Genomic DNA, 12,107 nt, shown 5'->3' on the forward strand with positions numbered 1-12,107 from the left:
TATACCCATCAGGAATATTGACCTGTACTTTAGTTTTTTCATTGTGTCTTTTCCAGATTTTGGTATCAGAATGATGCTGACTTTGCAGAATTAGTTAAGGAAGAGTCCTTCCTCTGTTTTTTTTTTTTTTTTTTTTTTGAAATATTCAGCAGAATTGTAGGTCTGACAGAATTCAGCTGTGCATCTATCTGGTCCAGGGTTTGTTTTTTTGTTTTTGTTTGTTTGTTTGTTTGTTTTTGTTGGTTTGTTTTGTTTTCGTTTTTGTTTTTTGCTGTTTGTTTGTTTTGATTAGTAGTTTTTTTAAATTACTAATTCAATTTTGGAATTCATTCTTGCTGTTGGTCTGTTTAGGGTTTCAATTTTCTTCCTGATTCAATCTTGAGAGGTTATGGGTTCCCAGGAATTCATCCATTTTTCCTAGAATTTCTAGTTTGTGTGCATAGACATGTTCATAATATTCTCTGAGGGACTTCTGAATCTCTGTGGGATTGGTGGCAATGTCATTTCTGATTCTGCTTATTTGGATCTCTCTTTTTTCCTTGGTTAATCTAGCTAGCAGTCTATCAATCTTGTTTATCCTTTCAAATTATCAACTTTTTATTTCGTTGTTCATGTGGATTTTAGGGTCTCAGTTTCAATAGGTTTTGCTCGGATTTCAGTTATTTATTTTCTTCTGCTAACTTTGAAGTTTGCTTTCATTTTTCTAGTTTCTCTAGGAACTGTGTTTCTCTAGTTTTTCTAGGAAGAATGTTCAGTTGTTAATTTGAGATCTTTCTAACTTTGATGCAGGCATTTAGCACTATAAACTTTCTTCTTAACACTGCTTTTGCTACATCCCAGGGAATTTGGTATGCTATCTCTCTGTTTTCATTTATTTCAAAGATATTTTTGGCCAGGCGTGGTGGCTCACGCCTGTAATCCCAGCACTTTGGGAGGCCGAGGTGGGTGGATCACGAGGTCAAGAGATCGAGACCATCCTGGTCAACATAGTGAAACCCTGTCTCTACTAAAAATACAAAAATTAGCTGGGCATGGTGGCGCGTGCCTATAGTCCCAGCTACTTGGGAGGCTGAGGCAGGAGAACTGCTTGAACCCGGGAGGTGGAGGTTGCGGTGAGCCGAGATCGCGCCATTGCACTCCAGCCTGGGTAACAAGAGCAAAACTCCGTCTCAAAAAATAAATAAAAAATAAAATAAAAAGGGGACCTGCAACCTAAACTTGCATTTGGGTTCATGAAGATGAATCTTGACAAGGAATTTAAGGTTGATGCTCACACCTTACCTAGATCAGGGAATTCCTTTGACCCTGAAGATTGCTGAGGAAATCATGGAGTTAGCAGAAAAGTCTTTATATAAGAGGGTCCAGAGGATGAAATTTTGGAGATCTTGCATAAAGCTGAATCTCCCTCTGAGGAGAATTGTTCCCTCTATATTCATTACGGAGTCACGAATTATCTGTGCAGGACAGACTGCATGCCTCACACATCAGTCATTGCAAATCAGAATTCCATGTCTACTGGTACTTTGTCATAAGACATCTCATATTAGTTTATAAAAATAACATTTGGGCCGGGCGCAGTGGCTCACGCCTGTAATCCCAGCACTTTCGGAGGCCAAGGCGGGTGGATCACGAGGTCAAGAGATTGAGACCATCCCGGTCAACATGGTGAAACACCGTCTCTACTAAAAATACAAAAAATTAGCTGGGCATGGTGGCATGTGCCTGTAGTCCCAGCTGCTCAGGAGGCTGAGGCAGGAGAATTGCCTGAACCCAGGAGGCGGAGGTTGCGGGGAGTTGGAGGTTGCGGGGACCCAAGATCGCGCCATTGCACTCCAGCCTGGGTTACAGGAGCGGAACTCCATCTCAAAAAAATAAATAAATAAATAAATAATAACATTTGGCTTTATGACTAATAACAAAACTTGCTCCCAGTCTCTGCTCTTTTTTGCTCCTCCACCACCCCCGATCTTTTCACCTCGAAGCCACTCTACTTGATATTTTAAATGGAGGTCTGACTCCTCAGAGAAGTGGATGGGTTAAGAGAACCTGAAGCGTGGCACAGACCAGGGAGGGAAGAAAGAAAGGAGGGTCTACCAAGAAAGGAATGAAGAACAAAGGCCCCGCAGGCCAAAACACCATCTTATCTCTTTCCCAGTTACACTTAAGTCTAGTGCTGCTTGGATGGAATAAGTTTCAAGCATAAATTGAGTTGGTCAGAGCTGAATAGTTCCCAAAGAGCCTAGCAAACTGTCAGATGAGTACGCAATGGACTTGAATGCATGAGATGATCAAGAACACACTTGACTGATTCCTTTGAAAGGTTATGGTAATGTGGCTTCAAAGTTATAAGTATTCAGCATTTTCAAGTAGCATTTCCTCTTTGTCTCTGTTAAAAAGCTTTATTAAAATTAATGGCAATAAGCAGTTCGAAGTTCCATAGTTTAAAGAACTTTCATGACCCAAATATTTGATTGTAATTTATAAATCTTGAAAATAATTGCCTCAAAGGTAATTTAAATAACTTACTTTTTTCTGACACCGAAATTCTCTCTTGCTAATTTCTGTAATTTCTTATTAATCTGAATTAGTTTCCCTTCTTAACACTAATAAAAAACATAATTTCAATTTCTGTCTAAAGAATGTTCAAAAGGTAATAAATTGATAGGGACAAGTGGTTTTCAGCTTTTAATGCTATTTAGTGTCTACTGAGCAATGAAAATTTAAAAGAAATCCTCAAACATCTACTAACAATTACATTTCTCCATTGAAAGAAAAGTTGCCTAGATTTTAAGGGCATTGAGTAGAATTCTCCTTTTCATCTCTTTGATACAATCTGAGATTTAAATCATGCTCCTTGCATCTTTCATTTGAGTAAAATTATATTTCTCCAGGTGAAAATATGAAATGCAAAATCTGTTTACCCTGGTATCAGAGCCTGTTTGTCTAATTTGAAAACATAGAATGACACAATCAAAATTCATTTAGCAATAGGACTTAAGGATACCATTCCTTCAGTATAAAAATAAGGGAAGAGAATTTGCCCTAAAGGAGTCATTGCCAGGCTAGGGCAATGAGAAGCTGATGCCTCCTAAATCAACATTCCAGAATCCTGAGGACCTCAGGGAGAAAACATTCATATCTAAAGAGAGGGAACAACTTTACTGAGGCCCATAACAACAATTATATTTGTACAATATCTTGGAATTTCCAAAATATGTTTAAATGCATCCTCTGTTATGCTCATCAAACCAATAAAATAGGTAGGTATTACAGGTTTTATTTTACAGATGTGAAAACTAAGGCTTGATATTTCACTGAATAAACAGAGGCAGTTAGAATAAAACTTTCACAGAATCCCTCCACCAAATGGACTGGCTTGCCTCATCTTTACTCAGATCATCTGCCTACCCTCCTGACACAATGGATCGACCCACCTTGTGCCTACCAAAAGACAGCTTCCTCCTGCTGCACTGGCTGCATCTCGTGCCCTTTGCAGGATTATCTGTTTTCCACCCTTTAGTGAACATGCAAACATGCTAAGATCACTACCACCCAATAAAAAGCAGTTCTTCCAAGTACTGCTCTGTATCTTTGCTTATTAACATCAGAATTCTTCAAAATAGTTGTCAGTCTTCTGTCATTGCTTCTCAGCCTTTGGCTAAGATCAAGTGTATATTCTTTCTGTCCACAATTCTTCATTCCACCCACCTTAAATCCACAGCAGTCAGGCTCTGTCCTCACCACTCCATTGACTTTTCTTTGTGACCTCCATGTTCCACATTTCCACGTCTAAGAGCCAGACCAAAGCAAACCCCTTCCTGCCCGACCCCAGCAGTGGTGTTTGGCACAGTACTTCATTCTTTCCTCACCACTTTGTCTTGCCTCCTCTCCACCTTTCAGGCCCAACCTTCTCAGTCTCTGTTATCATTTCTTCCTCATCTTTCCATCCTCTGAACTTCAGAGTGTCCTGGACTCCGTTTTTGCCAGTTTCTCATCTCACCCACACCTCAGCCAAGCTCATGGCTTAAATACTATTTATGCACTCACTGCTTCCAAATTTGTACACAGGTCTGATCCCTCCCCTCACTGACATTCACAGTGTTGGATGGTCCTGAGCAATCTTCCACATCACCTCACCTCAGTGCTGAACTCTACTGAAATGCCCACATTTGAATTTGGGCTCTTGTCCCCAGGGCTACAGGCCCTTTGTTGCTATGACCTCTCATCCTGACCATGAGACATCTCTCCCCTTTTTCTCAGAGACACAGAGAACCTTAAGCTGTTCTCTGACATCCCTAGTACTGTGACTCAGTGAGACTATCTCTGCCTCAGTGACTCCCTGTCATCTCTACTCTACCACTCTTATGCCATGATAGCACAGATTTCCTGAAAGATTTTCATCACCCAGGGCTTCAGATGGAAGTGGATCACTAGCCTCTACTCAGATCCCAATTGTTATTTGGGGCTGTGTTGTCCCAGCCTCACCTTGGAGATAACATGGTAGGGGAGAAGAGATGGGTACAGGGTCCCCTCTTAAAACTATTTCCATTCAGTTTTTCCTAATAATCTCATCCATATGTATTTTAGGCAAATTTATCTAGACTCCTAGTGAGTATTTTTTTTTTTAATCTGATAACTATTCTTTTTTTTTTTTTTTAATAAAGATGGGGTTTCACCATGATGGCCAGGCTGGCCTTGAACTCTTGACCTCAGGTGGTCCACCCACCTCGGTCTCCCAAAGTACTAGGATTACAGGCGTGAGCCACAGAGCCCAGCCATTAACTATTATTCTCAAATATTCTGCCTTATATCTGGACCATGACCTTTATACTTCAAAACCAAGATTTAAGGTTCTGATTCCAGTTAGGATGAATTAACCCCATCCCACCCTATCTCCCACTTACTGCAACTAACATCCCTTAAAATAGTATAGAGAAAAGGTTATTGAAGAATGCTGAGAAGTAAATAGAAGCAGAGAGACTAGTCAGGGAAATCAAACTCAGAAAATAACCCAGATGGCAGTAAATTGTTTTTGTTTTTTCTTAAAATTTGGTTCCTCTCATATTGCCTTACATAGAATTTGGGACAACCAAAATCCTGAAATTGTGAACAGACACATATGGGAAAGCCTCCAAGGGGGAGAAAAAAATAGAAACACATACTCTTACCCTAGACAGAGAACCTACAAGAGTCCCTATAGTATGGAACTCTGTTGAGTCTCCCAACCCTAGTTCTGGTGAACCCCTGTAACAAATATGGACTCCTGCAGTGGTGACAGTGGTGATAGCAGCCCCACAGCCTCAATTTCTTGCTGCTTTGCCCTGAAGTGGACACTGTTATAGGAAGTGTGCAGCAGCACAGAAACAATAAAGTACCAGCTTCCTAACTAGGATACCAGGAAAGAGTGACCCTAAGAATTGCTGTGTGTAAGGAACACCACAGAGTAGAGGGAGCTAAAGAAGAGAGCCTTTAGATCAATATATGAAATCCTGGGATCATCCCTGAACTATGCATGCACAGAATAGACAAGAATCAACATAGCAAAGATTTTGAGAACTGAACTACAACATTGAACACTCCCCAGACTGGCCCCTAGGTGGCACAGATATGAAGCAGACAGAACAGCACTGCAACAGCTTTGAAATTAAATTAACTTTGAATGCACATCCTACAGAAAATGGGTCAAGACTTGCAGAGCAAACCCAACTAAGTTAACTTCCTGATAAAGAAAAATGGACTGGGCACTATGGCTGATGCCTGTAATTTCAGCACTTTGGGAGGCCAAGGTGGGTGGATTGCTTGAGCTCAGGAGTTCAAGACCAACCTGTGGAACATGGTAAAACCCTGTCTCTACAAAAAAATTCCAAAAAAATAGCAAGGCGTGGTGGCACACACCTGAAGTCCCAGCTACTTGGGGGCCACTGAGGTGGATCAACTGAGCCCCAGGGGTCAAGGCTGCAGTGAGCAGAGATAGCACCACTGCACTTTAGCCTGGGTTACAGAGTGAGACCCTGTCTTACAAAAATAAAAGTAAAAATTCCCCCCAGATTTTATAAGGATCCATAATCTTGTAACATAATATTCAAAATATCTGAGAGAATCCACAATTATCCAACATACATAAGAGCCAGAAAAACCTTTTTAAAGCTCTCAGTGGAAAATGCAATCAACAGATGGCAATCCCAAGATAATGTGAAATTATTAGATAAACACTTTAAAGCAATTATTATAACCATGCTCCATTAGGTGACAGCAAAGACTCTTGAAAAAATTACACCAATTCTTGGCAAAGAATTCTTGGCAAAGAATTAGTGGCTATAAAAAAAGAACCAAATGGAAAATTATAGAAATGAAATATAAAATAACACAAATAAAAAAATCCCTGGAGAGGCTCAATAACTGAATGTATATGAAAATTGAAAAATCAGGAAACTAGAAGATAGAGCAATAAAAGTAATCTAATATGAACAACAGAGGGGAAAAGTTGATTAAAAAAAAAAAGCATAACCTCAGGAATGTATGAAACAATACCAAAGACTCTAACATTCTGATCAATGATGAGCCTGAACAAGAGGAGAAAGATATTAGCACAGAAAAAATATATATAGAATACAGTGATGCAACACAAAAAGAATAATTCATGAAAGACAAAAATTATAATTTTAATTTATCAAAAGTAAAACATGAAGAGACATACCAGTGAAGAAGATATACAATAGCAAATAAGACCATGAAAAGATGTTCAGCATCACTAGCCATCAAGGAAATACAAATTAAAACCAAGCTGGGATATCATTACACTTGTCTTAAAACAACTAAAATAGAAATTAGTGTAAACACCAAATGGAAGCAAGCATGCAGTTAAATTAGATTTCTCGTACATTGCTGGTGAGATGGCTAAATGGTATGCCCACTCCAGAAATAGTTCAATTTAAAAATTGAATATACAGGCCAGGCATGGTGGCTCATGCCTGGAATCCCAGCACTTTGGGAGGCCAAGGCAAGTGGATCACTTGAGGTCAGGAGTTCAAGACCACCCTGGTGAAACCCTGTTTCTACTAAAAATACAAAAATTAGCTGGGTGTGGTGGCATGTGCCTATAATCCCAGATACTTGGGAGACTGAAGCAGGAGAATCACTTGAACTGGGAGGTGAAGGTTGCAGTGAGCTGAGATCATGCCACTGCACTCCAGCTTGGGAAACAGAGTGAGAATCCATCCCCCCCAAAAAAATTGAACATACAGTCCAGGAGCAATGGCTTACACCTATAATCCCAGCACTTTGTGAGGCTGGGATTATAGGTGTGAGCCATTAATCAAGGTGGGCAGAGCTCTTGAGCTCAGGAGTTCAAGACCAGCCTCAGCAACATGGCAAAATCCTGTCTCTACAAAATATATAAATAAAAATAATTAACTGAGTGTGGTGGCACGTGCCTATGGTCCCAGCTACTCAGGAGGCTGCAGTGGAAGGATTGCTTGAGCCTAGGAAGTTGAGGCTGCAGTGAGCTGAAATCACACCACTGCACTCAAGCCTAGGCAACAGTGAGATCCTGTCTCAAAAACAATAATAAAAAAAATAAAAACTGAACATGTGCTCACAATATAATCCAGCAATCATATTTCTGAGCACTTATTTAAACAATGAAAAAATGTTCTCACAAGATCCTGTACATGAATGTTCACAGCAACTTTATTAGTAATAGCTCAAAACTGGAAACAACCAAAATTTCCATCAATAGATGAATGATTAAACAATCTGTCTTACATCCATACCAGAGTACTACTTAGCAATGAAAATGAACAAACAGCTGGATACGGTGGCTCATGCATGTAATCTCAGCACTTCAGGAGGCTGAGGCGGTCAGATCACCTGATATCAGGAGTTCAAGACCAGCCTGGTCAACATGGTGAAACCCCGTCTCTACTGAAAATACAAAAATTAGCCAGGCATGGTGGTGGGCACCTGTGATCCCAGCTGCTCAGGAGACTGAAGCAGGAGAATCACTTGAACACAGGAGGTGGAGAAGTTCAAGGGGGAACACATTATTAACATGTTTTCAAAGTCTCTACCCATAAAATATTTATTACAAAGTTAAAAATGAGTAAATTTAAGTGGACAAGCCTGGCAGAGATAATCAAATGATTAAAGTAAACATCACTGGTAACTGAGCAAATTGAAATCACGCATCATCTAATAAGATGCTATGAAAACACAGCATCATTCCTGCTATCTAACCATGAGGAAACGTTATGCAGACCCAAACAGAAAGACATTCTACAAAATAACTGGCCAGTAATTGGGTCCAAGAGAAAACAAAGTGGAAGATTTACACCTCAGTGGCACCGACAAAACATGGAAGCTTTCTTCAAGAAAGAGTTCTAGACTGGGCACGGTGGCTTATGCCTGTAATTCCAACACTTTGGAAGGCTGAGGCAGGCAGATCATGAGGTCAAAAGATGGAGACCATCCGGCCAACATAGTGAAACCCGGTCTCTCCTAAAAATACGAAAATTAGTTGGGCATGGTGGTGCATACCTGTAGTCCCAGCTACTCAGGAGGCTGAGGCAGGAGAATCACTTGAACCTGGCAGGTGGAGGTTGCAGTGAGCTAAAATCATGCCACTGCACTCCAGCCTCGGCAACAGGGTGAGACTCTGTCTCAAAAATAAAATAAAATAAGAGCTCTGCAGGAATGGAAAACCAAACACCATATGTTCTCACTGACGTGGAAGCTAAGCTAGGAGGACACAAAGGCATAAGAATGATACAGTAGCTTGTTTTAGCTCCGGATTCTCCATGTTGGTCCCAAACTGAGGAGCCCGGAGCTGCCGCCGGGGAATCGGGGCCGGGGGCACCCGGGAGAGCCGCTGCCTGGGCCGCCCGCCCTCCGTACAGGCCGCCTCCCTTCCCGGCCCGGGGAGGAAACGAGAGGGGGGATGTGAACAGCTGTGGAAGTCGGAGTATCGGGAGCCGGAGCGGGCCCCCGCCCAGGCCCCCCAGCCCAGCCCAGCCCAGCCCGCGCGCCCGCCCGTCCTCCCGCCCAGCCAGCCCGGGCCCGCAGGATTGTTAGATGGAACACGGCTCCATCATCACCCAGGCGCAGAGGGAAGACGCCCTGGTGCTCACCAAGCAAGGCCTGGTCTCCAAGTCCTCTCCTAAGAAGCCTCGTGGACGTAACATCTTCAAGGCCCTTTTCTGCTGTTTTCGCGCCCAGCATGTTGGCCAGTCAAGTTGCTCCACTGAGCTCGCTGCCTATAAGGAGGAAGCGAACACCATTGCTAAGTCGGATCTACTCCAGTGTCTCCAGTACCAGTTCTACCAGGTACGTGACTCTGGCCTGATCCCGGGGACCTGCCTGCTCCCAGAGGTGACAGAGGAAGATCAAGGAAGGATCTGTGTGGTCATTGACCTGGACGAAACCCTCGTGCACAGCTCCTTTAAGCCAATAAATAATGCTGACTTCATGGTGCCTATAGAGATTGAGGGGACCACTCACCAGGTGTATGTGCTCAAGAGGCCTTATGTGGATGAGTTCCTGAGACGCATGGGGAACTCTTCGAATGTGTTCTCTTCACTGCCAGCCGGGCCAAGTATGCCGACCCTGTGACAGACCTGCTGGACCGGTGTGGAGTGTTCCAGGCCCGCCTATTCCGTGAGTCCTGCGTGTTTCACCAGGGTTGCTACGTCAAGGACCTCAGCCGCCTGGGGAGGGACCTGAGGAAGACTCTCATCCTGGACAACTCGCCTGCTTCTTATATCTTCCACCCTGAGAATGCAGTGCCTGTGCAGTCCTGGTTTGATGACATGGCAGACACTGAGTTACTGAACCTGATCCCAATCTTTGAGGAGCTGAGTGGAGCAAAGGACGTCTACACCAGCCTTGGGCAGCTGCGGGCCCCTTAGCCTTCCCTGCTTCCAGGCGACGGCCATTCCAGTACGGGACTTTCCCACACTGTGCCTTAATGATCAACGTGACAGAGTGGAAGCTGGAACGCCTCACCACATGGTCCAGAAACAGTGAGAAGTAGATTGGAAAGAGCTTTAGGACAACCTAGATGCCGAGTGGGCAAATGCCAGACCAACGATACCCAGAGCTACCTGCCACCAAGTTGTCAACATGTGTGTCTGACAGAGGGAGTGTGTGTGTGTGTGTGTGTGTGTGTGTGTGTTGCCATGAACTGTGGCCCCAGCATATAGTGTTTCACTGGGGGAGAAGCTGAAAGACCAAGACTTCCCAAGTGAGTTTGCCTCCTCTCCTGTTACCCTAGGAGCCACTGAGCTCTATAAGGATGAAGACTATTGAAGGCTTCATTGCCAAACCATGGCCTTTCCTCAGTGTTGTAAGGCCTATGCCAAGGAGAAAGGAAGGTATGCCTTTGGGTGCTCCAGGCACACACCTTTCTGAAATCCTCCAGCCAGCTGCTGCAGACAAAAGATGACATTTCTGGGAAGATGAGGACTTGATTCCAGACCAGCCCCTCAGTGGCCATCAGGTCTTGTGGCCCAGAGGCTATGCTTGCGTCCAGCTGAGTGCCTGGGACGGGCCCTTTCTGTGTCTCCCCAAGACCGGGGTGCTGAGCCTGCCTTCCTCAACACCTAGCCATAGTCTCAAACCTGTGGGGAGGGAGGTTTTCTCCCTGCCTGGGAAGAGGACACATAACTGATTTCCGTTCTTTTGACTCTGTTTTAAAATTCTCTTCTAAACACACACAAAAAAAGAATGATACAGTAGACTTTGAGGACTTGGCAGGAAGGACTGGAGGGAGCAAGAGATAAAAGACTACATGTAGGGTACAGTGTATACTGCTCAGGTGATGGCTGCACCAAAATCTCACAAATCACCACTAAAGAACTTACGCATGTAACCAAACACCTCCTGTACCCCAATAACCTATGGGAAACAAACAAACAAAAAGGCAAAAAGAAAGAGTTCTGAAGCACATTTGCCTATGGTGGAGGTTCAGGTTATAACTATTTAAACTTTCCTCTTCTCTTAAATGCAGGATGGCAGCCAGGTGTGGTGGCTCACGCTTGTAATCCCAGCACTTTGGGAGGCCAAGGAGGGTGAATCACATGGTCAGGAGATCGAGATCATCCTTGCTAACACCATGAAACCCCGACTCTACTGAAAATATGAAAATTAGCCAGCTGTGGTGACATGCACCTGTAGTCCCAGCTACTTGAAAGGTTGAGGCAGGAAAATCGCTTGAATCTGGGAGGCAGAGGTTGCAGTGAGCTGAGATTGCACCACTGCACTCCAGCCTGGGCAACAGAGAGACACTCTGTCTTAAAAAAAAAAAAAAAAAAAAAATGCAGGATGGCTACATTTCCAGTGTCCTGACTTTACAGTACCTGATGCATCTCCAGGTGAATAGAGGAGGTTTGGGTGTTGGTAAGTAAGATGGATCAGTTTTGAATTGCTTCCAGAGTCACATTTTTGTTTTTGTAAAGTCTCAATTTTAAGACAAGGGCAGTTGTTTGTAATTCCTCAAATAATTGGACTGCAGCTCAAGTGATATCAAAGGGCTGACCTATCCATTCCAATTACATTATCTTCAATTTGTTTCTTTATATCAGGAAACACATTTCCAAATAGAAATCAAAAGATTCCTATGTCCTACTACCATTCAACCTAGCAATCCCATTACTGCGTATACACCCAGAGAAAAATAAATTGTTCTACCAAAAAGACATATGCACTCAGATGTTCAGCGCAACACTGTTCACAATAGCAAAGACAGGGAATCAACCAAGGTGCTCCTCGGCAGTGGACTGGATAAAGAAAATGTGGTCTAGTTTAAAGCAAAGAAACAGTTCCTTTCTTTTTTGTTGGGAAGTGGCAGATATGTTAAAAAAAATTTTTCCAGCCAGTATTTCTCTTCCACAATCTACTTAAAATTGAATCAATCATCAAGAGAGGGCTATTGGAGGAAAGTGTCCCATTTATCAGAGCTTTCTGTGCGCCATCCTCCATCGCAGCATGATTTTAAACACACTGGTGGGAAGAGGCGAACCTCAAGGGCAGTGAGAACATCAGCACTAATGCATCTTAAAAATAAAGAACAGGCTGGGTGTGGTGGCTCACGCCTGTATTCCCAGCAGTTTGAG

At 43.1% G+C, this 12,107-nt stretch overlaps 1 protein-coding gene across 1 annotated transcript; it reads left to right on the plus strand.

Annotated features, from left to right (window-relative positions):
• Positions 1-9,067: 9,067 nt before the first annotated feature.
• Positions 9,068-9,987, plus strand: LOC105722085 (carboxy-terminal domain RNA polymerase II polypeptide A small phosphatase 2-like). The gene is given in 2 exon segments (XM_064366642.1): positions 9,068-9,541; positions 9,544-9,987. Coding segments are annotated over 2 exon segments (831 nt in total). The 5' UTR covers positions 9,068-9,069; the 3' UTR covers positions 9,903-9,987.
• Positions 9,988-12,107: the final 2,120 nt, after the last annotated feature.

Source organism: Aotus nancymaae, unplaced genomic scaffold, assembly GCF_030222135.1.
Source record: "Aotus nancymaae isolate 86718 unplaced genomic scaffold, 86718_ANA_hifiasm-v0.15.2.pri h1tg000065l, whole genome shotgun sequence".
NCBI classification, from domain to species: domain Eukaryota; kingdom Metazoa; phylum Chordata; class Mammalia; order Primates; family Aotidae; genus Aotus; species Aotus nancymaae.